Source organism: Odontesthes bonariensis, chromosome 11, assembly GCF_027942865.1.
Source record: "Odontesthes bonariensis isolate fOdoBon6 chromosome 11, fOdoBon6.hap1, whole genome shotgun sequence".
Classification (NCBI taxonomy): Eukaryota; Metazoa; Chordata; class Actinopteri; order Atheriniformes; family Atherinopsidae; genus Odontesthes; species Odontesthes bonariensis.
Window position 1 is genome coordinate 8,327,556 of NC_134516.1, and position 27,809 is coordinate 8,355,364.

Genomic DNA, 27,809 nt, shown 5'->3' on the forward strand with positions numbered 1-27,809 from the left:
TACTTTACAACCAGCAAAACGATTTTACTACCCAAGTTAACTTAAACCAGAACTTTGGACTACTGACGTGAAGCACAGACTATGGTCAGTGACTTTGCATTGCATAAACCACACGACAGTGTTAATTTTGTCAACTCGGACGATGACGAAAATATTTCGTTAACGCCCCTTTTACCCGTGACGATGACGCACAAAAATGCTTCCAGAAAATAAAAATATGACGAGAATTAAAAATGATTTTCGTTAACGAGACTAAGACAAGACGAAATTTACAAGCCATGGACGAATGGACATTAACAAATGTAATTGTTTATAATTAATTTGTAATTTGTAATTGTTAATAAGTGTTTCTTAATGTAGAAAAGGCTCCAAAGTTGTGTTGGTCAGTTCAGAGCGGAGCGGCCCCCTGCTTGTCATGTAGCGTAACTGTCGGTGCTCGGTTAGAACAGGTGTGTGCCCTGAGTCGACAGAGTGAAGATCGAGCTGTTGATTAATGTCCCGGCAAGTGGTGTGTGCGTAAATGAAACGTGAGTATGGCTGTATATATTGTTCATGTAATGCATTCAGGTTGCTGCAGCCGTAGCTTCTGTTGCTTTGATGTGTAACTCGCCATGTGCATGCTAGTTGTAGCATTTAGCTCACCTGCCGGTATATGGTTTGTTGGAGCTGGAGCCATTTCGTTTACAACAAGGACAACAAAACAACCTGCATGATAATAATTGATCATGCCGCCGTGTGTAGAGAAGTTCTATTATGTACAGTCAGTGTTGACTAAAATGACTAAAATGACTAAAATTGATTTTCGTCATTATGACTAAGACTAAGACTAAATTGGGAAGGCAATGACTAAATATGACTAAGACTAAAATTGATTTTCGACATTGTGACTAAGACTAAGACTAAATTAAAAAAAGCTGACGAAATTAACACTGCCACACGACAAAATTTAATTTCCTTCGGGATGAATAAAGTATCTCCAATCTAATCAAATAAAAAAAACGAGCACAGACCGCTCATACAGTCAATGGCACGTACCCATAGAAAAAATACACACTCACCCACACATCACACAACCTGACTATCGACTGCTAACAACCATGATCAGTAACCTACACAAACCCAGACACATAATGGCTCGGCGGCCAGCAATCGGATAAACCAATGAAGTGAATCAATCCTGTGAAAGAATGAAAACAAGTGAATGAAACTTGCACCCACCCATTATGAAGTTAACTCTGCCAGCCCCTCCATAACCTGCTCAGCCAACTCCTTGGCGTCGGGTATGGTTGGTAACGTTACTGCGGCTAGCATTAGCAACTAGGCTGCTAGGCTTGCTAAATCGGTAAGCATTACGCTACTGAAGAAAGCTAGTCTTTTTAGCTACGTTATATTATCATCTTTCTTCTCGGCTATAAGTTAACCTTTGTTTACGGCCACTGGCCCTAACCTGACGCGCTAGCTGTCAAATCACAGGAAGTTTTCACCGGTAGTACTGGCGCACAAAAAAACAAAAGTTCGAACGTCAACGGTCGCCATATTGTACACAGAGTGATAGAAAATCGTCTCTCCAGACAATGCCGCCCAGATGAAATTTAATGCCACTCTTCGAAAATCGGCGAAATTTAAGACATTTTAAGACCTTAAAAAACGTATTTTTTATTTAAGACTTTTTAATACTTTTTAAGGATCCGCAGAGACCCTGTGGAGGACTGGGAGCTGAGGACAGAGCTGCACATCCTTTACCTGAGAGGGTACAGCTGCTCAGTCTGAGGAGGAAATAATGAGAGAAGTAGGAATCTGGGACTTTCTCTCCTATAGAAACAGCAGCAGGATATTCATACACATCCCTCTATATCTGTACTCACACAGCTTTGTTGGAGGCTTTGACCACTGGCAGCAGCCACAGAAGAGCCTCCTCTGAAGCAGAGTATTTCTTCAGGTCAAACACATCCAGATGTTTTCCTGATGACAGTAAGATGAAGACCAGAGCTGACCACTGAGCAGGAGACAGTTTATCTGTGGAGAGACTTCCTGAATTCAGGTAACGTTGGATCTCCTCCACCAGAGAACGATCATTCAGTTCATTCAGACAGTGGAACAGATTGATGCTTCTCTCTGCAGACAGATTCTTACTGATATTCTTCTTGATGTAATCGACTGTTTTCTGATTGGTCTGTGAGCTATTTCCTGTCTGTGTCAGCAGGCCTCGTAGGAGCCTCTGATTGGTCTGCAGGGAAAGACCCAGGAGGAAGCGGAGGAACAGGTCCAGGTGTCCATTTGGACTCTCTAAGGCCTTGTTCACAGCACATTGATTGAGATCCTTCAGATCAATGTTGGTTGTTTCTTCTTGTTCTTCATCTTCTCTCATCAGGTTGAGTCCAGAGTTGATGAAGATCAGATGCACATGAAGAGCAGCCAGAAACTCCTGAACACTCAGATGGATAAAGCAGAACACCTTCTCCTGGTACAGCCCTCTCTCCTCTCTAAAGATCTGTGTGAACACTCCTGAGTACACTGAGGCTGCTGAGATATCGATGCCACACTCTGTCAGGTCTGATTCATAGAAGATCAGGTTTCCTTTCTGCAGCTGCTCAAAAGCCAGTTTTCCCAGAGACTCAATCATCTTCCTGCTCTCTGGACTCCAGTGTGGATCTGTCACAGCTCCTCCATCATACTTGAGCTTCTTCACTTTGGCCTGAACCACCAGGAAGTGGATGTACATCTCAGTCAGGGTGCTGGGCAGCTCTGCTCCCTCTCTGGTGTCCAACACATCCTCCAGAACTGTAGCAGTGATCCAGCAGAAGACCGGGATGTGGCACATGATGTGGAGGCTTCGTGATGTCTGGATGTGGGAGATGATCCTGCTGGCCTGTTCCTCATCTCTGAATCTCTTCCTGAAGTACTCCTCCTTCTGTGGGTCAGTGAACCCTCTGACCTCTGTCACCATCCCAACACAGCCAGCAGAGATCTGATTGGCTGCTGCAGGTCGTGTGGTTATCCAGAGGCGAGCAGAGGGAAGCAGCTCCCCCCTGATGAGGTTTGTCAGCAGCACATCCACTGAGGTGGGCTCTGTAGCATCAGTCAGGGGCTCCTTGCTGTGGAAGTCCAGAGGAAGTCGACACTCATCCAGACCGTCAAAGATGAACACAACCTGGAACTGTTCAAAGCTGCAGATTCCTGCTGCTTTGGTCTCAGTAAAGAAGTGATGAACAAGTTCCACCAAGCTGAACTTTCTCTCTTTCAGCACATTCAGCTCTCTGAAAGTGAATGGAAACATGAACTGGATGTCCTGGTTGGCTTTGCCTTCAGCCCAGTCCAGAGTGAACTTCTGTGTTAAGACTGTTTTCCCAATGCCAGCCACTCCCTTTGTCATCACTGTTCTGATTGGTTCATCTCTTCCAGGTGGGCCTTTAAAGATGTCTTCTTGTCTGATGGATGTTTCTGCTCTGCCTGCTTTCCTGGATGCTGCTTCAATCTGTCTGACCTCATGTTCATCATTGACCTCTCCGCTCCCTCCCTCTGTGATGTAGAGCTCTGTGTAGATCTGATTCAGAAGGGTTGGCTTTCCTGCTTTAGGAATCCCCTCAAACACACACTGGAACTTCTTCTTCAGAGCACATTTAACTTTACGTCCACAAACTACAGCAACAAGTTCTGAATGAAGACAAGAAATAACATCAGTAAACAGACATTTCAACCCTGTAAAGAATGAGTATCTGAACATCTGCTGTTCTTTGTGCTGAGACATCAGTAAATGTGTCATTTATCCAGCAGGTTAAACCTTTAGAGGAATCCTCTTACTGCTCTGCAGACGGTCAGCCAGCTCCTCCTGCTTCATTCTCCTCAGGAAGTGAACTGTGATCTTCACTAATGCCTCTCTGCTGCTCCTCTGCTCTTCATCCTCAGCCTCCCTCTGACTCTCTAAGCATTCTGGGTAATCTGGACTCAGAACCTTCTGCATCTTCTTCAGCTCCTCCTTCACAAAAGTGAGCATGTTGTCCTCCAGCAGCTGGAACAGAAAACTATATGAATGAGCCAATCAGACTGAAACCATGGAGCCAAACATCAGATCCATGTTGGACTCACTGACAACCCACTGGTCTACAGAGTGCAGCATGGAGATGGCTGTGAGCAGAACAGATGGGAAAGTAGTTGTTGTGCATGTACAGACCATAAATATGGAGTCCAGCTGTGTTTGATGCTGCTGGGCAGACTGACCACTGGGACCCTCTGAGCTCTGCTGGTCCACTCTGTGGAGGAATCATGAAGATTAAGATTAGATTTATTGTCATCTACATTACAGGGAACATACACAGAATTTCTCCTCCACTTTTAACCCATCCAGGTTGGCACCTGTTGAACACACACAGGGTCACACATTCATAGAGACAGATGCCATGTACACTGGAATCACAGCACCTGGGGAGCATGGGGGTACAGTGCCTTGCTCAAGAGCACCTCAGCTGTGGCAAGGAGGTGGACACCCCTCCAGCTGTTAGTTCACTAAACTTTTTTTGAGTGAACTAACAGGCCACGGGGCCTTTAAAAATTGAACATTCAAGAGCGACCTACACTACCTGGTAGCGGAGGTAGCTGAAGAAGCTTCGCTTGAGAATTTGCTTTGGTAGCTTTGGTAGCTCGTGACGTCACATTTAGAATGTTCAATTCTTAAAGGCCCCGCGGCTGTGCAGCACCCCCGCGAGAAAAAAACATGAGGAAAGTGAGGGCAGGGACACGAATAAACGTGTTGTTATTTACAATTTGTTATACAAGATATACATCATATTACAAATGATGTAAAACTACATTAGGTACACCTGAGAAGAGCAGGAATAGCAGAAGCAGCTGTGAAAAATAAACTAAATTCGAAATAAAATCCGAAATAAAACTTGAGAAAGGTATGCGTGGGGTTACTACACTATTGTATTGAAGCACTCGACACGGCAATTGCAACAGTCTCAGGATTAAACGACTCTTGTTTTGATAGGAACCAAAGTTTACACGTCTGTTTCCGTGAACCCCGCGGATTGTCGGACCACTACAATCTGTGGATTGTCATTGGTTTTCGCCGAACCGCGTCATAGCTCATTACCATAAAGTTAGCTTGAGTTTAATCGCTGGAATCCGCTCTGGTCGCCCAGTTAGCTAACCCTCCATAGAGAAATAATGATTTCCGGCGCTCAGGTAGCGTAGGTCGCTCTTGGTGTACACGCAGCATCAGTGTGGCTGCTGTGGAACAATGTTACAGCTCCCCCTGGTGGCAGCTCTGTGATCTTACAGAGCTCAATGCTGATAAACACACACACTCTGAAGCTTTTAACCCTCAGATTCAGACCAATCACCAGCGACCCTCAGCTGCTGTATTTTACTCTGTTACAGCATTTACACTCAGCTCACCTCTGAGGGGACGGATGTGGGTCTGATTTGAAGATAAGAGGATGCTCCATTGACCGGTCGCTCTTAAAGGACACACAGCTGGGTTCAGGTTCTGATTCTGGTTCTGGTTCAGGTTCAGGTTCAGGTTCAGGTTCTGGTTCCAGTGTCTGATGGATCCTGATAGAAAAACATTTCAGCTCAATGATGTCAAAGCTGAATGCATTTTAAGTTAAATATCTTAATCATGTATTTTACTTTTTGTCAGATGAACAGATTCTTTTGAAATAAATCCAATCTTCCTTCGACTGGTTGCTCTTAAAGGACACACAGCTGGGTTCAGGTTCTGGTTCAGGTTCTGGTTCAGGTCTCTGGTGGATCCTGATGGGAAAAAAATGCTTTTCAGCCTGCATGCATGATATACTTAATAACCTCTAAATCAATGACCCGATGTGAACTTACTCTGCTTTTAAGGCCTGTAATTTGAAAAGTGGGATATCCTTCTGCAGTTCGCTCTGTGAGGACCCACTCCTGGATCCAGGTCTCTGTCCCTTCCTGTGAATAAAGGTGGTTTGGTGATGTGAGCGCTGAGCTGGGACATGGAGAAGAGTCATGGACAGTTAGAGATGGTCACCTCACCTCTGAGCTTTGCTCTGGCTCTCATGTTCCCCACACAGAGAGGTTTCAGTGTCCTCACTCTGATCCATGCTGCTGAACTCACATCAGCTCACACACACTTTCTACCTTCTTCTGCAGAGGAAACACAGATCATTCATCTGCACATCAACTCACATCCTCCTCTCCATCATTTATGTAAAAAGATCAGCTGCTCCTCTGATTGGCTCAGATTCTGTTCCACACCAGTTTCAGTTGAATCATTATTGTCATTAAATGTGTTTCTCAGCAAAGTGATGCTATAGAATAAAAGAGATATTTTAAATGAATACATGCAATAAAAGGTCAAAATTAAACAGAAAACTTTTCAAAACTCCAGTTCCAGTAATTTGACTCTTCATACAGAGAAACTTATATCAGAGACGACACTTAAACCTGTTTTTCAGGTGATGTTTTCTAGTGTTGCACCGATACCGATACCAGTATCGGGCGGGGCCCTGATCGGCACTAAAATGGTGGTATCGGTATCGGCGAGTACCAACAAATAGGGCACCATTACCATTTCCGATACTTGTATGACACTTGAACGTCTCCCGACACTCGCTACACTGTGTTGTGATCACTGTGCAGCTATCGCTATTGGCCTGCTCCAGACCAATGAGAGCGGGCCAATAGCCGCTCTTAACACATTGACTCCCAAGTCACGTAAAACTACGTTTTTACTGCCCATGCGTTGGCTCCCACATGGTAAAAATACGTTTTTACGGGTTTTTTTATGGATTCTGAATCTATACATTCTAATGCACATTCTGTGTGATTTTTGTAATTATGTGATGAACAGAACTGACATAGATGGCAGTCAAAAACTGGTGTCATCATCTGGACATTTTGATCATTACGCCAATGGCTTTGCGTCAACTCAAGAACAATTTTGATAACGCTGCATTGATTGTTGTGCATTTCCGCATTTTGTCCAATCGCACGTGTCGGTTTCCAGAGGGTGACGGTAAAGTAACATAAACAAACAACAAGAAGGAGAAGAAGACACGCGACAAGTCTAAGGAGGCGGTCTTATGAACAGGTTAGCTTTGCAACATGCGACACGACGCAAATCCTCTGACCCGGATATGTAAGTATCTAAAGTGCGACAGGCTGAAAGAGCGCACGTTTCACAAAAGCCCCGATATCTCAGTTTGTTGTTGATTTTGGTGGATACCCGCCTTGGTTTAGCTAAGGATAGCTCGCTAATGGCGGCACCTAGAGACACGCAGTTTTGACCCACAAAGAGTTTAAAGTCTCAGCTTTCAAACGAGCCATAACATGTTTCAGTGGCCCTATCACATAATATGCTGTGACTGTACAAAAAAAGTCAAAAAATGGTTTAGAACGCTGGGATTCTACGACATAATTCTGTAAAAACCGTCGGTATTTAATGTGTTAACCAATGCCGGGGCAGCTTTTTCTATGTGTGAGGAGCAAGACGTCTGGCGACACGGCACTCTGTTAGCTGGGGAGGGTGTCGTTTGCAGTCATCTAGAGCTGCCGGCGACGAAGACAGCTAGCCAGGGGGAGTTTGCAGCGTGAGTGTGAGGAGGGGAGGCTGGGTGCCTCCTGTAGTCAAAACAGGGTCCACGATAGAGAGTGCTGGGCCGCCATCGCTCTCTATGCACTACCAGCTGACAGCCAGTTACCGTCTTCGCCGTCCAGCAAAGCCGTTACCCCGGGACGGCGGCACAAGCTCAGACCCCGGGGGAGGGTCTCGCCAAGTGGACGAGTTAAGTATTCCTCTTCTTTTAACTTCGTGTTTTAGTGTTTATGTATAGGTCGGCCTATTGTTATGTGGTATTGATTGGTGGGGTTGCGTGAGGAGGAGTGACGGGTCTGTGGTTAAACGGGCGCCATATGCTGCAGGTTAGCCGCATGTTTTGTGGTGTGTTGACTCTGTGTGCTGTGTTTAAAGCGTGCCTTAAAGCTAGTGAAGCTAGCCTGACTCGTAGTGGGTTTTCATTCCATGTGCTGTGTTTAGGGTTAGCCTGTCGTGTGTGTCGCGACCAAGGAAGCCTGTTCCCAATCCTTCTCTCTCTCCATTAGATCGGAGCCCCCCACCCCATGTGTTTTATGAACTTGTAAACTAATAAAGATTTTACATTTTACATCCAAGTAGTATGCAGCTCTTCATATATATATATATATTTACTGATACCATAGAGATACCACTCTGTTTCCAAAAATGAAAAATAAAAAATAAATTAATATATATATATACTAATTTTCTTTTTTTTTTTTTTTTTCAAACAGAGTGGTATCGGCCGATACTGCACAGCCAGGTATCGGTATCGGGGCCAAAAAATGGTATCGGTGCAACACTAATGTTTTCAACAGATTTTCAAAAGAAAAGTATAAAGAAAACTCTAAGATACTTGAAAAAGTCACAAAAAAAACAATTTTCAGCTAATCTCCAGATAAATGACGTGTTGTTGCAGCTCTAATTCAGCGACACAATAAAGCAGATGTAAAACATGCTGAAATTTAAGTTTGTTTGTGGGATAAAGAGACATTTTTATTCAGTGAAGACGGGAAACTGAACACACAGACACAGAGAAAAACTGGCCTGACGTGTACCGACTGTACTGGAACATGGAGGTGGGTTATCAAGGTGATGGAATTTAAAAACCTTGAAAAACCTGTCTGACTCACTAAGTTACACAATGAGAAAGCCCCACCTCCATCCAGGGTGTTACCTTTAGTCTTTAAGAGATAAACAGCAGAGAGTTTCTGTGTCTGACTTCAGTGGAAGAAACCGCAGTTATCCCCACAAATTAAAACACAATGTGATTTATTTTGGCAATAAAACAATAAATAATATGTTTCTAATCAACAACAATGTAAATGATAATCATGCAGATTTTTCTTCAAAGTTCTTCGAGTGATCAAACTGGACCTGAAATAAGAAGTGAACATGTTCCAAACATTACAGAGCAGAAACAAACAGGAAGGTTACTGAAGACAAAGTTCAAACTCACAGTTTGTCCAAGCCAAGTGTTGAAGAAGATGACGCTCCGCTCCACAGACACAGGTGAGCTGCTTCCTGGGATCAGTCAGAGCTCTAACCCTGATGGGGGCAGGACAGGTAGGAGGGAGGGGCAGGACGGGTAGGAGGGAGGGCAGGACAGGTAGGAGGGAGGGGCAGGACGGGTAGGAGGGAGGGGCAGGACGGGTAGGAGGGAGGGGCAGGACGGGTAGGAGGGAGGGGCAGGACGGGTAGGAGGGAGGGGCAGGACGGGTAGGAGGGAGGGGCAGGACGGGTAGGAGGGAGGGCAGGACGGGTAGGAGGGAGGGGCAGGACAGGTAGGAGGGAGGGGCAGGACAGGTAGGAGGGGGGGGCAGGACAGGTAGGAGGGAGGGGCAGGACAGAGGGGCAGGTCAGGTAGGAGGGAGGGCAGGACAGGTAGGAGGGAGGGGCAGGACAGAGGGGCAGGTCAGGTAGGAGGGAGGGCAGGACAGGTAGGAGGGAGGGGCAGCAACAGGATACGATTTCATTTTCATCTGAGTTTAACAGCAGCTTGTAACCTTGTTGGGATTTGTTTTAAAATGAATAAACTTCATCAGTCTTACTCTCACTCCTGACTCCTATCAGCCATCATCTGCTTATTTCCTCCATCATGTCCTCACTGAGGAGTTATCTCATATTAGGGAGGGATCCCGATGGAGGTCAAAATGGTAACTGAGCATCTAACAGCCAGTCTGGGACTGGGAGGCATCCTGCTTTGGTATCAGGTAGACTGGTCATGTTGACTCTGAAGCAACAATCAGATGGAGGGGGGAACATGCTCATTAATATCGCTGATGTTGGAAAGAAAGAGAGCATTTTCTTTCCATCTGAGCAGGACTGAAACAGATGACCTGGCTGAGCATTCCCATAACAATTCCTTCTTAAGTTTCAAGCTTTAAAAGTGTTCCGACACCTCTGATACTTGTGTTTCTCTGAGTCCACACTGCTTTCACACATAGCATGCCTTATTTCATGATGACTGTGTTTGTGGAGAGTAACACTCGTCCGCGGTGTACGAGCAGTGGGGATAGCTCTGCTGCATCTCCCCTCCTCCCCATTTCAGCTGCACTAACTATCACAGTGAAATTACGCAGCATGTTGCACACCCTTGGGTACGTGGGGCTCTTGATCCTGGGCTCGGCAGATAATTGACACACACACATCTGCACAAGTGTAATCGGTATGAAACTGTAAGGGAAAAATTAATTCACATACGGTATACCTTGTATGAGTGTTACTCTGTATCACCCGGTAATAACTCATTTAAGACACTTGTTTTTCTCTTTTCTCCCTCTTTCAATGAGGGTATTGTGCTCTTATGATTTAACAACTTTAAGGGGTTTGACAGGGAAGATGGCACGATACAGAGGCGCCTTGGCTGTAGAAAGGGAGGAAAGATAGATAACAAAGTCTTGAACATATCAAAGGAGTGACTACGTATTAACCTGTATTTTAACTGACTTGTTTTCGTCTAAGAGTCAGAGCAACTCTGAACTCTGTTCTGTGTTGTTCTCTCTTGCAAGATATTATTAAAAGCATCTTATCTCCTCAGAAAATAACTGACTCTGTGCCTTACTAAAATTTCCGCAACAATCTTGGCGTCACTAACAGGATCCCTCGACTGGTTTACCTGGACCGGACCGCAGTGCCTGATCAGCCTGGACTGAAGCTCCAGCCTCATACCTCCAAGGCCTTTCGGAGAGAGAGGGCTGACGGGTCTGTTTCCTGGATACCAGCGCTGGGGTCATCTTTTGAAACACAGTAATCTGGGGCGGTAAGATTGCTTTCTGTTATTATTTGGAATTTTCCCGGTTGTGTCATTAGCGAGACAGAGATTTCACGGGTAAGTGAATCTTAAGTCAGTCCGAAGAAGTGTGACTGAATCAGTCCGAGGAAGTGTGACTGAAGTAGGTACTCCAAGAAGTGTGAGTACAGATTAAGGTCCTCATTGGAGACGTCCTTTGAGTAAAGGAATATATTCCCCCATTCCAAGTCCGAGAATGGGAAACAGTATGTCTCGGGCTTCTGACCCTCCCGGGGGACCCAAGTATGATGAAATGATAAAAAAATATGGTCCGGAGAGTGTAAAATGGACTACTTATTGGATAAAAAATTGGGGTTTTCCCCCTGAAGGTTCTTTTAAAATGTCTGAAATAAGAAAATTAGAAGAGAAGATTTGCAAATGTGAGAAAGATATGAAGAAAAAAAAAACAGTGAAGGTTAAACAGTGGAAAAAATTAGAAGAATGCAAGAAAGGTATAGAGTGTTGGAAAAAGGAAAGTGAAGTGAGAGAAAGAAAGAAAAATGCTAAACAAATGCCAGGACAGAATGATGATGATAATGCAGTATGTGGACGAAAAGATAATTTATCTCTGACTAAGACTGAATCTCCTTTTAAGCCACCACCATATTCTACTGATAACACTTTTTCCTCTCCCTTTTCATCCGCACCTCTTTACCCTACACTGAGCGCTCTCGCTGTGCCGGATCCGGACCTGGACTCCTGCCCTCCACGACGCCTACAACAACAACAACCACAGCCACAACAACAACTACAACAACAACAACTACAGCCACAACAACAACTACAACAACAACAGCAACTACAGCAACTACAGCCAGACACACCACAAGCATCTGATTTATGGGAAGAGAATTCTCCAAACGTCACTCCAGGAGAAATCTCTCCTCAGCCACAACATCTGTCACACCAGTCTGAAGATGAAGAAAAGGAAGAAGAAAAGGAAGAAGTTGAATTCTACAGTGTACCAGCCCAAAACCTTTTAATGCAAGTAAAAAAACTCCTCTCCCCACAATCTGGAAGTCGGAAATCTCAACGTGTGAAAAAACCAACCCAGATCCAAACCATGCCTATGGTTGAAGTTGCAGGTCCAGTTGGACCATTACTGGTCTATCGACCCTGGACTGAGACTGACATCATCGAAGCATCACGAAGTCTCCCGGATCCAGAGAATTCTGGACCCCGATTTGCTGAAGAGTTGCGAGGCTTCTGCGCACAATTCCGCCCGACCGGAGTGGAACTGCGTCGCATATTGACAAGAAAGTTCAAACAAACCGACCTCTGCAAATTAGTGGCGGGTTTGCCACAACCGGATCTGCGACCTACTAACAGTGAGCCTGGACATAATGACAACATTCATTACGAAGCAGCCATCGAAAGACTGTGTCAAACCATCACCACTCAGTTTCCGACCAAAATCAACATGTCCCACATTTACACCTGCAAACAGAAACCCGGTGAAGGGACTGAGGACTTCATACACCGCATCCTCGAGGAGGTGAGCAAACACAGTGGTCATCAGAGACCAACGGATTTGGGCCATGAACCAGGACCATGGGAGAGTATTGCATGCGATGCAATAATTAAAGGCCTGATGCCAGATGTCGCCTCTGAAGTAAAGAACATCTACGTGGGATGGTGTGAGGGTCCTCGTCTAATTGACGTCCGCCGATATGCCCGACATGCCCAGAACCAAGTTGAGACCCGTCAAATAGCCAAAAAGGACAAGACTGAAAAGGAGCTGCATTTGGCAGCCATGAGCATGTATTACGCAGTTGGTGATGTGACAGGTCACCCCGGAAACAGAGGACGAGGTCGGGGACGTGGACGTGGACGTGGAAGGGGAGGTCGACGTGGACCACACATGAACTATGACTCGAATGTTTGTTTTTACTGTGGCCAGACTGGACACTGGAAGCAGGACTGTCCACAGCTGAGAAGAGATGAAACTAAGCAAAAGGCTGACTGAGGGTGGGAGGCGGGTTCCGGACGTCACACGCCAGCGGAGCCTCAACAAATGGGTGATAACACAACACACACACATGCTTTTCCTGCTCTGTGCAATGAAGAGACGCTTGCTGACTGTGACTCACGTAGTAAAGTTTTGCATGCTATTTCTGTCCTAGAGCAAAGATGTTCACCTCAGATGATAGGAACTTATGCTCATTTGACATCTGAAGCCTATAAGGCTTTTCCAACTTTTCAGCTTAGTATTTTGGGGAAACAAGTAACATTTATGGTTGACTCTGGGGCTACATCATCAGTAATGTAGTCAGGGGAATTTGATCGTCCTCCAAAGCTAAGTGGAAACGACGTCTATTCCATGTCTGCATCAGGTCAGGTTGTGAAGGAGAAAATGACAACACCAATTGCGTGTGTCACTCCCGATGGGCTCTCCTTCAAGCACTCATTTTTGTTATCAGAGCTGTGTCCCATTAACCTGATGGGCCGTGATCTCATGTGTAAACTGGGCATTATTTTGACTTCCACACCAGAGGGTGTTAAGGTGATGTCGCAGCCTGAGAAAGTTTTTACAGCGGTGCAGTTTGACTCATCAGCACTTACATATGCTTATGAGTGGAAACTTCCCAGCTCTTCTTCCTCACAACAGCTCGTGGAGGAAGCAAAAGCTTTAGTTTCACCCCTTTCTGATTTCATGCAACCTGCTGATCTGCACTGCACATCACACATTTCTTTGGGGCCTGACTATGACTATGAGAAGAAGTGGTTTCGCATTCCTTTTGAAAAAATATGTACGTCTACTTTATTTTGGAATTCACAAACTGCTGCACTGGCTGTTTGTCTCACTCCAGAGCAATTAGAGTTTTTTAATGTTTGTGGTACTCGCCCTCACATCTCCTTGGCCAAACCTACACATTGGCACTGGCAGGGTGTGGGAGAATTTGTTGCAACTTGTAAAAAAGAAACTGATTGGACAGTTTCACCTGCTGATCCAAATTTGATGTTTTCTGAACGATTGTCAGCATACAAGAAAACCTTTTTGAGCACAATGCATTGTCAAAGAACTGTGGAACTAGTTCCCACTACAGAATCACATTTTGAAGCATGCTTTTTATCTGAAACAGATCTGTCTTTATTACCCACGTTGGCTGCAGTGCCCACTGATCTTTGGGCTAAAAGCAAAAATGATGTGGGGTTGATAAAAGGCTGTGAACCGGTAATTGTCACCCCTAAATCGGACTTTCGCCCGTGTAAAAAACAATACCCTTTGAAGCCTGAAGCAATCAAAGGGATTAAGCCTGTTTTTCAATCTTTTCAGAAAACAGGCATCATTGTTCCCTGTGAAAATTCACCTGTGCGCACTCCATTATTTCCTGTTAGAAAGATTAGAGATGCTGGCCAGCCAGATGAATGGCGTTTTGTACAGGACCTCCAAGCCGTGAATGCTGCAGTTCAGCCACGTGCTCCCACTGTGCCCAACCCACACACTATTTTGTCTCAAATTCCATTAGATGCACAGTTTTTCTCAGTTGTTGACTTGTCTAACGCATTTTTCTCTGTCCCTGTGCATCCTGATAGCCAGTTTTGGTTTGCTTTTGAATTTGAGGGGAAATCTTGGACTTTTACCCGGTTATGCCAGGGATATTGTGAAAGTCCCACTATTTACAATGCTGCCCTCAAAGCTAGTCTGGAACCACTCCAACTAACCCAAGGCTCTGCTCTTTTGCAGTACGTGGATGACATCCTTTTATGCAGCCCATCTAAGCAACAGTGTGAAAAAGACACAGTGACTCTGCTGAAGCATCTTCATTCTTGTGGCCACAAAGCCAGCTTTTCTAAATTGCAGTTTGTTCAGGACAAAGTCACCTTTTTGGGTCATGTGATTTCCAAAGAGGGGCGCTCACTTTCTGCTAAACGCGTTGCTGCAGTTCAGAACATTCCTAAACCAGTTACTAAAAAACAGCTCATGTCCTTTTTAGGCATAACATCTTACTGCAGGAACTTCATTCCTAACTACTCTTCTCTCGAAGCTCCTTTAGGTGCTCTTATCCATGGGAAAGGCCTCCAGTCAGCTGATCGTGTTCCATGGACTTCTGAGGCTGAATCAGCCTTCACTCAGCTTAAGCTGGCTCTTCAAACAGCTCCTACACTTGGTATCCCAGATCCTCATAAACCTTTCACACAGGCAGTTGATGAGAAGCGCGGTTGTATGACATCTGTTCTTATGCAGGAACACGGGGGAAGACAAAGGCCAGTGGCTTATTTCTCCGCAAAGTTGGACCCTGTGGCTGCAGGTCTGCCTGGTTGTCTTCGTGCTGTTGCAGCTGCAGAGAAAGCTGTCCTGGCCTCCCGAGATATTGTAGGCTACAGTAATTTGACTGTTTTGGTTCCTCATTCTGTTGCCATTATTCTTCTTGAGCAGAAAACCTCACATCTTTCAGCTGCTCGCTGGCTCAGATACATCTCTGTGCTCCTTGATATGCCAAATGTCACTATTAAACGTTGTACTGTTCTGAATCCGGCTACGTTGCTTCCCACTCCTGATGATGGGGAGCCGCATGACTGTGTAGTTGTTCTGGAACAGGTTTGTACACCCAGACCTGATCTTTCTGACATTCCTCTTCCCAACTCTGACATGATTCTTTTTGTAGATGGATCAGCTTTGTGTGATCCAGCCACAGGTACTAACTGTGTTGGGTTTGCAGTATGTTCTTCACATGACACTTTGCTGTCTGGCTCCCTTCCTAAACACTTCTCTGCCCAAACTGCTGAACTCATTGCACTTACTGAAGCATGTAAGCTGGCAACTGGTAAGTCTGTCACCATTTACACAGATTCCAGATATGCTTTTGGTGTTGTTCATGACTTTGGTGCGCTGTGGAAGCACAGACATTTCCTTAAATCAGATGGCAAACCCATCTTGAACTCCTCACAGGTTTCTGATCTTCTTGATGCGATCCTTTTGCCTACAGCAATTTCGGTCTGTAAGTGTGCGGCTCACACTAACTCAGATTATCCTGTTGCTCGTGGCAATGCTAGAGCTGATGCTGCAGCTAAGCAGGCAGCTAACTCTTTTCCTGTTTTCACTTCCCTCTTTTTGCAAGCGGAAGACACGCCCAAAGATTTCCATGCTTTGCAAAGTTTTGCTTCTGCAGATGAAAAACGCATTTGGTCCTCAGTGGGTGCAACTCATACAGATGGTGTTTGGCTGGGACCTGATGGTAAACCCTGTCTTCCTAAACATTTTTTTCCTCACTTTGCTAAATTGACACACGGGTTGGACCATGTGTCAAAAGGGGGGATGCTGAATGCTCTCACTGCTCATTGGTTCACAAAAGGGTTTAGTTCATATGCACAAAAATACTGTCAGTCGTGTATGGTTTGTGCTACACACAATGCAGGGAAAGCAATACACACCTCACAAGCTGCACATCCTCCACCAGAAAGGCTTTTTGAACATTTAATGATGGACTTTGTTGAACTCACACCAGCTGAAGGAAAGAAATATGCACTCGTAGTAGTGGACATGTTTAGTAAATGGGTTGAAGTTTTTCCTGCAAAACATGCAAACAGTCATGCAGTAACTAAAGCACTGCTGACAGAAATCATTCCAAGGTGGGGCATTCCAGAGAAGATCAGTAGTGATAATGGCAGACACTTTGTAAACACAGCATTGACCGAGGTTGGTAAGTTCCTGGGAATAAGCTTGCGTACACATTGTGCCTATCATCCACAGAGCGGAGGTGCTGTGGAGAGAGAAAATGGTACTTTAAAGTCCAAGCTAGCCAAATGTTGTGAAGAAACGGGTCTGCCATGGACAAAAGCATTACCTATTGTGCTCACCTATATGAGGATGAGAATTAGAGCTCGAGTGAACCTCAGCCCATTTGAAGTTTTATTTGGCAGACCTCCTAACCTGGGAGTGGGACCTGTAACCAGACCCCTCCCCTCCACAACTGTTTGTGATGATGCAATGTTGTCTTACTGTCGAAACCTTTCCACTGTCCTCTCTCAAGTTTCACAGACAGTGAAAGCAGCACTTCCAGCCTCAGCGGACACACCCCTGCACCCACTCCAACCAGGTGATTGGATAGTGGTGAAGGAATTTCGCAGAAAACACTGGAAGTCCAAACGCTGTCAAGGCCCGTTCCAGGTGCTACTGGTCACTCACACAGCTGTTAAAGTCGCAGAAAGAGCAACCTGGATTCACGCCAGTCACTGTAAGAAGGTGCCAGAACCAGTAGATGACTTCCACCCTGACATACATCAGCCTAACCAACTCGCCCTGAAGGACAAAGAAAAGAGTCAGCAGTAAAAGCTGTACTCCACCGGTGTGTTAAGTGCTAGTAACCTCTGACACCGAAGATTGAGACATCCTCTGTCCCTGACATGTTTTGGCTGTGTGGTCGTCACAGTAAGCTACATTCTAGTCTGCCTGCCAATTGGACTGGTAGGTGTGCCCATGTGATGTTGGTATATAATGTCCGTATTGCTGTTGATCCTTTTGCTCCTCAACCCACCCGCTCAGTACGCAAACGCTCTATTCCTGGTAGTTTTGATGATCGTGTCTATGTTGATGCAATTGGAGTTCCCAGAGGTGTCCCTGATGAATACAAAGCCAGAAATCAGATAGCTGCTGGTTTTGAGTCGATTTTCTTATGGCCTACCATTAACAAAAATGTGGACTGGATCAATTATCTTTTTTATAACCAACAGCGTTTTATTAATTACACTCATGATGCTATTGAAGGACTAGCTGAACAGCTAGGCCCCACTTCTCTTATGGCTTGGCAAAACAGAATGGCTTTGGATATGTTGCTAGCTGAATGCGGAGGGGTGTGTGCTTTGATGGGTGATTCATGTTGCACTTTTATTCCTAATAATACGGCTCCGGATGGCTCTGTAACCAGAGCTCTGGATGGCCTCCGCTCCCTTAGAGAAGAACTGGCTGAAAACTCTGGCGTTGACACCTCCCTTACTGGTTGGCTTGATTCAATGTTTGGCAAATGGAAGACTCTTATTCTCTCCCTCCTCACAGGGTTAATTATTGGATTGTGTCTATTGGCTTTTTGTGGATGTTGTATTATTCCCTGTGTGCGAGGCCTCATTGTGCGCGCCATTGATAAGTCTGTGTCTTACCAAATGATTCGACTGACTCAGCAAACTCCTTTGCTTTCAGGTTGTCCTTTTAGTGACTCTGATTTGGACATGGATGATGATGTTTCTGTTTAATTCTTAATGTTTTGATTGTTTATCATTGGACCCTTTCTCACTATGATGCCTGCGTTTTAAACTCACGTTGTGTGTGAATGCAGACTGATGTTTACTGATAAAGTTATTATTTTTCTTGCTTCTTTTGGGTTGATTAATATAATGGTATTATTATAATCAAAAGGGAGGAGTGTAAGGGAAAAATTAATTCACATACGGTATACCTTGTATGAGTGTTACTCTGTATCACCCGGTAATAACTCATTTAAGACACTTGTTTTTCTCTTTTCTCCCTCTTTCAATGAGGGTATTGTGCTCTTATGATTTAACAACTTTAAGGGGTTTGACAGGGAAGATGGCACGATACAGAGGCGCCTTGGCTGTAGAAAGGGAGGAAAGATAGATAACAAAGTCTTGAACATATCAAAGGAGTGACTACGTATTAACCTGTATATTAACTGACTTGTTTTCGTCTAAGAGTCAGAGCAACTCTGAACTCTGTTCTGTGTTGTTCTCTCTTGCAAGATATTATTAAAAGCATCTTATCTCCTCAGAAAATAACTGACTCTGTGCCTTACTAAAATTTCCGCAACAAAACCTCTGCGTTGTGTTAAGGTTAGAACGAATGGAGACCACACCGCTGCTCTTTCGAAGGTCTTTATTTTCCTCCACCTTTCCTCACCGAACATCAGAAAAAAGAGGAAGAGTTTAGGCGGGACCGTGTCTTTTGTCACAGATGTTGCCCCCCCATGAAAGAATGTACAGAAACCGAAAAAGAAAACAAAAGTTCCACCTGACTAGTCTTATAAATGTCATAAAAACAATTAAAAACAATAATTTTGTGGAATTATACACAAGCCAAATTAACCCTTGTTACACATGTAAACATTCAATAATAAATATAAATGAGTCGCTCTTAATACGCAAAATTATTAGTGGGCTAATTGATGAATGAACATCCTGCCGCTTTTAAAAAAAGAAATCAGAAGGAAACCTGCAGAAGAAAGTCATCTAACAGCTGTCTCTCTGTGTTTATTTGCATTTAGTGGTAACATCGATACATTAAGTATCCAGAGTCACAGAGTGTGACAAAAGGTGTTGGTTGTTCTCAGTCAGCCAACAGTAAAACGAAAAGAAACATGACTGAAAGGAGAAAATTAACAAGAAAAGAAAAGAAATAAACTAATTCACTGAAACAGGAGTCAATGTTTGTGCCCAAACTGTGAGAAACCAGCTGGAAAAAGCCAAACATGGACCGTCACTAACGCCTAAACCAGGGATGTCAAACTCTGGCCCCCGAGGGAACACTTTTTTGGAAACTTTTTTCATTCCATCGATCAAAAGGAGGTTTGATGATGCTGAGCTCATTTTTTAGGATGATAACACATCACAGAACAAAGAGAGAAAACAGTAGAAACAACCAGAAAACAGTCCCCAATCTCACTGGGCCAGAGTGGCTTTTTCCCCCAAAGCTTTATAAGAAAAGTAAAATTTGAAGGTATGTTTTACAAAGTCAAACTGTTCAGCCATTAAATAAAATAGTTTTGTGACGTGTCGCTGTTTTGTTTCTGGAGCATGCGCAGATCTTAGCGTCCAGATACAACTCAGTATCATGTTGGCAAATATAACACAAACACCTTTACTAATGCAGCTTTCATTATATGATTAACTCAGTTTTTCGAACAAAGCAGTAGGCATATAGCAGTCCTGTTCACATACAAGTTCTGACATGTTGTTATAAAATAAGTCCTCTTTAACCGCAGGTGTTTCTCTTTGTTAATTTAGCTCGGCAGCGGCGTTAATTTGTGCTCACACACAACAAGACGGCACCAAGAAAGAAAAGTTATACTAAAACTGAAGCTACATCCGCAATATTAATAACACAAACGTTTTCCTTACCTGAGTAGTTTATTTTGTTTGATGCACTATATGCGGCGCATAGGGGCGCTGCACGAGAGAGGAGGGGGGGATTTTATGAATCTACTTAAAATAGTCTATTCTCTGTTCTTTGTACCGTTTCTCTTGGCTGCGCAGCCTCCCGTACATGTCTGTGGATCATCATAAAGAGAGGAGACACAACGATGTTGTAGCGGACACTTGAGTTTCTGCAGGTTGCCTTTTAGGCGTGTTGAATGGGTTTTTTGGGGTTCACTCCTCAGCTGCTGGACTCCTGTCTGCTCCTCCAAAGCGCTGAAACTTTCTGCTGTAGCTAACCCTTAAAAACATGGAGCCTCTTGTGTTGGTTCTTGTGGACAACTTTCCTGTTAGCTGGAACATTTCAGAGTTCTCCTCAGACTGGATTCAGTGGACATAAAGGTGTCTTCAACAGAGGGAACGAGGCTGCTCTGCTCTCTGGGTTCATCTCTGTGCTTCAGCCCGGCAGGAGCCGCCAATCAGGGGGCGGGGCTTGTTACAAACGCTCAGCTGCTCTCCCATTGGTTATTGCTTATGACGTCAGAGACGGACAAAGCTCCTACTGGCTCCTGAAGCCGGAGCAGCGGAAGTGTTTCTGGAGGAATGGCAGCAGAGCCGCTTGTAATGTTCACAGCTTCTGTTTGACACCTCAGAGTTTATAAAACTCATACAACACCATCAGAACACATGGTCACCACATGGACCTTTAGAAGTTCAGGCTTTCTAAACACACACATCAGTTCCATCCAGATGTTTTTCACATCTTTTCACGGTTTCCTGCTTTGGCTTCATAACTCAGATGGAATCAGTCAGTGAGAAACACAGCAGGCTGTGAGAGAAAGTAAAGGTGTTCACCGAGGCTGAACCTGAGGGACGCATCACTGAAATGACTGAGTGTTACTCCCTTCAGTTGGAATCACCAACACAAGTCCTTCCTCTCATGCACGGGCATTTATTTGTGTAGCAGGATGACTACTGTCCTTGTAGTTCTGCCCGCCCACAGTATCATTCCCTTTAATTGCTCAGCCTTTAAGAAGGATCGGTAGATCCGCCCTCTTTCTCTCTCTCTCTGGCCTGGGTGCGTGTTTGTCTTCCGGGTTACCTGGCTGCAGGTTGTGCAGACGCTCTGCATTCTTCTCCTCTGGTGTGGTGCAATTCATGTTCAACCGCGCAGGCGCCGGCAGGTGGACAGAGCATGTCTGCTCATTCCCCTATCAGTGCTGGAGCTATGCTACGCTGAAGGCTTGGCACCCAGCTACCACGAGCTGAATCGCTCTGCACCGAGGGCTGCTGCTGCTTTAGAGGACGATCAGCTGTTTTTAGATGGATCAACTGTTTTATGTAGCTACCTGAAGCAACAGGAGCAAGGGAGATTTTCTTTAATTATTTTTGTGTTGGGACATTCTTTATTGTTTGTTTTCATTTATTTGCAGTCTCCCACTAACTGTCCCTGTTTGTGTTTCCAGGTGCTGAGGGCCTTACTGGTGAACCCTTTTTGGTGATGGTGTCCCTTCGTGTGTCGTGCCCCATTCACTCCTTTTTCTTTTGATTTGCCCTTGTGTGTGTTGTGTGTGTGTTTTAAATGTGGATTGTGGTGCTCCCATGTTGAGTTGGTACCTTCACCCCTCACTCACCCTGAGCACAAAGGGCCCAGCCCTGGAAGATAAGGTAACCTTTTTTAGCGGTAGATTTTAACTGTTCTTAATATTGATTCATATAAACTTTTGTATATTCTTTTGGAAACACGTCTCTTGCCTGCTCAGTGTTACGAACTTGCGTTGTCCTTTGTTTAGATTTAGTTTATTCATAGCTTTCCATTTCTTTCCCTGGGTTACATCCTGGGGTGGCGTTGTCGGTTTTTCTTTAATTAAAAATATACACTATTGGGACATTATCCCCACCTCACGCTCGCCACATTTGCACATGGCTGTGGTCAGTCATGCTGTGAGAACTAGAGAAATGAAAACAAACAAATCATAAAGTGAACTTCACAGGAGACAAAGCCTTTCCAAAGAGAATAAACATTAAAGAAACATCTCGAGCACAAACAGCTTCCATAATGCGCTCCATTTGCTTGCAATGTGCCGTGTTTGCATGAAGTGAAACAGGTGATGTGAAAGCGTCGGTGCAGCATCTTAAACACGTGGGAACATCATGTGAACACCACTCTGCAGACCTCATTGGCCGCGTTAACTCAAGGGCAGCAAGAAGGGAAACTTCAAGCGTTGGGTCTCATCCAAACCTCCGAAGCCTTATTCAGCAGCTTCATGACGTCATCTTCTGAGTAACACGCCAGCTGAGGAGCTCTGCTGCTCGTGGGCTGAGTGCGTCTGAATAATGCCCCACACACAAAACAAACAATTATTAACCTACAAATAAACTCTGTCAATAACTCCCCAAAAATATAAAGTAAACTAAGAATACATTTGAACAAAATTCAAAGTAATGAAGATCAGGAATAAATAGCTCCAACAGTATTTATATTTCCATGATTTATTTTACCCGACTCACAGCTCACAGCTCTCTCTCCCTCTCGGCTTTATTTTGAAGGAAGCGGGAGTTCCTTCATTCTGTACATAATTAATTTATTCTAATGGTGCAGTGTTGAATGTTAGAATATTATTACTTTTCACTATACAGGTTATTTAAATGTTCTATTTGTGTACAGTTTAATACATTTTATTATAATTTTGCACTGTTTCGCACTGAATGTTAATTTATTGGCTGTTTGGGTTATTAGAATTTATTTAGAGAGAAAGAAAGAAAAATAAATGTTTGGCCTTGGAGACTTCTGGACTTTTAGCCTTTTTCACAATGATTTGGGACGTGGTTTGGAACTTGTTTGTACATTCCTGCGCACACTCTGGGTGACTGATTCAAGTGACTCGAGAACCCGATTCACTTTAGTGAGTGACTCGAGTCAGTAAAAGGAATCGAGTATCCCATCACTACATTGAAATGTGGGAAATCTTTATAAAATTAAGTTTTATGATGGAAGAGAGCAGTCATATTAATACTTTCACAACACTGTCATGGATAGATAGATCAGTTTCAAACAAAACTTCTCCTAAAGATTGTTGCACTTCGTCAGTTTGAATGTTTTACTGACAGCATTGTTGTCCCGTTGTGTCTGAAATGGAGGGAAATCTGTTCCAAAGTCATTTTGTTCATATGATGAAGGCAGCCAGCTGCAGTCTGCAGATTCAGTCTTTATGCTGTGAGCAGGGCGTTTCTGCCCTCTAGTGGCCACAGGTGGTATCTACAGAAAAGGTAAAGCTGGAGATTTACAACTGAATGACACTTCCGGTGGTACCTTTCACAATAAAATGCTATTAACGCTGTGCTGCACCTCACAGACGTAATATAAAGCTGTTTGATCTGTTAACAGCTGAAACTTGTTTTACTCAGGAGTGACTGAATGTAAATAAGTTGGTGGCCTCTTTGTGTGAAATGTGCAGGTTTTTTCTTCAAGTGTAAACTAAGCTACAGTTAACGCTAGCTAGTTAGCAGCAGTTAGCTAGCATCTTTGTTAGCTCCGGTTATATTTAGTTTAAATGTTAAGTAGAGAATGAGTGAATGTGGTGCTAAAACGTGGCTACTTCATGTGACAGTAAATTTAAACAGTACAGTTCTCGCTGTACCATGGTACTGGTGATCTGACTTCCGGTTAAATCATGAAGCATTGATTGATGTAGCTGTGCGGTTTAACCGCTAGAGGACAGTAATAAAATAAAAAATAAATGAGTGTTTTGACCATTTGCAGGCTGTCTGATCCCAGAGGATCCGCACTGGAGCCTGGACTCTCAGTGTTGTTTGACCAGCGACTTCCAAAATGAGAGTTTCACTGAGAAATGTCTGATATCTTCTTTTATTCTGCATTTCTAAATGTTAGCGTGCACACCTGTTTGCTGCTGTTTAAAAGCTGACTCGTGACTTCTGTCACAGCTGATGAAATGATGTGTGAAAGCCAGCAGCTGGAAGCTTCAGGGATCTGCCTCTTTCTGAATGAGTCCATCAGCAGCTGCTCATGAACACGCTGGAACATTTCTTCTCCTCAGCAGCAGATCAAAGTGTTTCTGCTGTAAACTGGCTCGTACAGAAAAGGCCTCTGAGATCCAGCTCTGTTTCTGCCACAGAGTCACTCGGCTGGAAACTAAACTGAACTAAAACTCATCCTTCTGATCCTTTCTTACAGTTAAAGTGGTTTTAACCTGTTTTTCCTGAGTGTTCAGCTGCTGCATCGTTACCCTGAGACGACCTCCAGAATAAATACAGAGAAGCAGAAATAAATCAGCCTCCTCACAGCACTGATACAACAGTTATGGCTTCTCTTTGTTTCACACAACAACAAAATGATTTCCTGCTGAAGCCAACAGTCAGAAGTGTGAACGTCAGGATGATGGTCACAGGGTGCCGTCATGAATATGAGCTCCAGAGAAGAAGAAGAAGCTGCAGCCGCTCAGAAACATCCAGCAAGACAAACGCTGCCGGCGGCTCTTTGCCTCCTCTCCATCAGCAGATACAGAGACAGAAATCCTCATGTGGTCATCATCAGAGCTCGTCTGACCTAATGTCCCTGAAGGGGTCCCTGCTGACCCCCCCACACAGAGTTAGTGCTGCACTGCAGAAACTGTGTTGGCACAATGATCAGAATCAGACGCCTTTTGTGTCCCGTATGAATGTAAACAATGTCCATCCTTCTGTTTCTGGTCCCAAAGCAAACATTCAGACTGCTCTAAAGAAGCATCCATGTTGTTAACAAAAAGAGAAAACAGCCACACAAATGAGACATGAAACATGAGAAAAAGTCTAAAGCTAAATGCTATCAGGACAATAATGGACTGAATGTGAACAGTCCAACTTTAACCTGTGATGGTTTCACAGGGGTTACCGTCTCAGGTAGGAATAAAACAGCCTAAACCCAGAGAGATGTGCGACAGGAACTGATTTAGTATTAATACAGCTGAAGAGGACTTTCTGCTTTAACTGCAGTCAGGAGAGCCTTCAACACACTTCATTTAGATCATCTGCTCTGACCTTTGACCTCAGTGGAACTGAAATCATGTTTTAGCTCCTTCAGGATGTGGCTGCTGTTGGTCACAATCAGCCTGGAATGAAAGGAAATTTGATATTGTGTGCACACATCTGTGTTTCCTTCTGGATCAGCTTGAGCTGTTCTCTGCTAACACCATCAGGTCAAAACTTTCATTTGTCCACATTTTTATGGTAAACTCAGTTATTTCCTGCAGCCTCTGCTCTTGTATTTGGGCTCATTCACATCTGATACTGAAACAAGGCCGAGGCTGTCCTTCAGGTCCCGGATCAGAGCGTCTCTGGAGTGTGGGACACGGGGCTCTCAAGGCTCACGCGTTGGGCGGGACAGTCACGCGCGGTCCTTTTGGTCTTGGAAACGGCAGGAAACAAGCACGTCTCCATGAGTCTGAGTTATTAAGCAGTTATTAATAACAACAACACTAATAATAACATTATTAATGAAAGAACCCCATTCCTGCGGCCTGGGATGTCACTCTTGCCTGCATTCAACACTTGAGAGCCCTGGTGGGACATGAGCTGAGGCAGGAAAAGGAAAACTAGATTAAAGATTCACGTCTTCTAAATGATAAAAACAAAGCAAGCAACATCAAATATGTGAGCTGGGAATATTTTACAACAATACATTTTTTTAAAAAAGTACGTTATTATGTACATGAATATGGGATCAATACTAACATAAAAAAAGCTCTTACAATTATTTGGGAAGCTTTTATTTTATGTCCTCACCGGAAGTGATTTCTAATTACGTCTCTGCTAACTTAACAACCTCTTTGCATCTGTCTCTATGCTTCCCTCTGGTGGCCATTAGCTGTAACTACACCCTCAGTCAGGATGAACATTGAAATGTGGGAAATCTTTCTAAAATGAGGTTTTATGATGGAAGAGAGCAGTCATATTAATACTTTAACAACACTGTCATATTTAGTTAATGCTGGAGTTTTACCACAGCTCATATTTCTCATCATTACTCAGTGAAGATGGAAAGTAGGAGCAGTTTCAAACCTGCACAGTAACTGGTAAAAAGCTTTAAGGATGAAACTTATCGTAAAGATTGTTGTACTTTGTCAGTTTGAATGTTTTCTGCATTGTTGTCCCGTTGTGTCTGAAATGGAGGGAAATCTAAGCTTTATTATTCCAAAGGCTGAAATAATGAATATTAATGAATATATTGTTTGGCAGCGCAGCAGCTTAATGACTGAAGGAGTGAATGAGCCCACAGGAGGGGAAATGTGTCCAAATCCCCATCAAAGGGCTGAAACACCACGATGCTGCTGCTCATGTGAGAGTCCAAAGTCTCTTTGAATGAAGCCGTTCGTTGTTCAGTTTCATCAAACATTTGTCTCTGCTCTTCACAGAATACGTCTTGGAGGCAGGTACTCGTTTATGGTTCACCACTAACAGCAGCTCTCTCACCAATGTTCATGGAAAACTCTCTTCATGTGCAACTGGAGAACAGCGGGCTTCACGGCAGCATGGAGTTTTTCTGCCTTTCTTTCCCTCCTGGTTTTTCCATCTTTGGCACACCTTCACCCACACCGAGAACTGCGGGTGATGCGTTCAGGGCAAGCTACAGAAATTCAATTACCAGACGAGAAAACTACGATAAGGGAAACTACAATGCATTCAAGGAAACCTGTATTTCTGAGTGCTACAAATCTAACAGGGGTTACATGAAGTTTGCCCTTAATTGTCCCGATCATGCTTGGCTGTGTTGTTGCTTTGCTTCTGAGTCTCAGGTGGGGCTGAGCAGATTTCCTGGAAGCCCTGGGCGGAGTCTGGATCGCTCCTGCTGTCACACCTGCTTCTCATCTGCCCTCTTCGGGGCAGCTTTATAGGAGCTGCAGGGGCAACCAGTCTTTGCCAGATTGATTGTCTCACTACCCTTGTGGTAACAAGGCCGCCTCCAGTGATCAGGACTTAATAAATGTTACTGATCCATGTTCAGTTCGGCTCTAATGTAACTAATATCTGCTGGAACTGTGAAGGAAGGGGACTCTTCACTTAAGGTGATGTGTCGCCCTCTTGTGGTGTAAAGATAAACTGCATGATGTCAGTTCAGCCCCCGGACTGCAGAAACTCCATATTTTTACTGAACTGCCACAAACAGGACAGATCTGTCAAAGATGAAGGAAATAAATGTGGAAATATATACAGAAATATATGAAGAAAAGTGGGAATATAAATATAAAATACTTGTATCCCTGTTCAGAGGCAGAAATTTAAATTTGAGCTAAATCGTGTTAATATTTGATGAACTGAAATGTGACTGAATGAACAGAAACAAATAGCAGACAAAGACACACGAGGTGCCGAACACGTACATAACTGTGTTGAAATATTCTGAATTGTGTAAAACCAGAAATGTGACTTTTCTTTAATTAATTGTTGTTATTGAAACATTTCATATTGGCCCAATTATTTTTTTACTTTTTATTCTGCTGCAAACTGTGAGCACATTTGATTCTTCTGAGTTTTTACCCTAAAATTATTTTCATCAAATCCCCTAAATTGAAAACAACTTGTGAGAACTGAAACACTCTCGATCACTCTGAGCTGTCTCACCACAGTGATAAACAACCATTCCGCTTCATTTCTTCCTCACCTGTGTGCTGCTGAGCTTTAAATACTTTTTTCCTGCCTGGGGATTGAGCCCAAAGCTTCTAAACAGCTCAGAATCAGTCTGACGCCAGAATCAGACTTTCACTCCTGATGGCAGCTACAAAGAGGATTTCACTGTTTGCAGCAGCCGGCTGGACTGGGACTCCTCTGTGGGCTGGAAACCTGCAGATCTGCCTCTTTATTTCACATTCTGTTCCTGGTTGGATG

General features: G+C 44.1%; 2 protein-coding genes across 2 annotated transcripts in view; one reads left to right on the top strand and one right to left on the bottom strand.

Annotated features, from left to right (window-relative positions):
- The window catches only part of LOC142391556 (protein NLRC3-like), a 189,516-nt gene that overhangs the window by 62,961 nt on the left and 98,746 nt on the right, over positions 1-27,809 (top strand). The gene's annotated exons all lie outside the window — the stretch shown is intronic.
- Positions 1,752-9,093, bottom strand: LOC142391949 (protein NLRC3-like). The gene is made up of 8 exons (XM_075478144.1): positions 9,012-9,093; positions 6,013-6,123; positions 5,836-5,928; positions 5,632-5,754; positions 5,398-5,553; positions 4,172-4,250; positions 3,802-4,009; positions 1,752-3,654 (listed from the first exon to the last, which is right to left on the bottom strand). The coding sequence occupies exons 2-8, from the start codon at positions 6,078-6,080 to the stop codon at positions 1,862-1,864; spliced, it is 2,520 nt and encodes an 839-aa protein (XP_075334259.1). The 5' UTR covers positions 6,081-6,123; positions 9,012-9,093; the 3' UTR covers positions 1,752-1,861.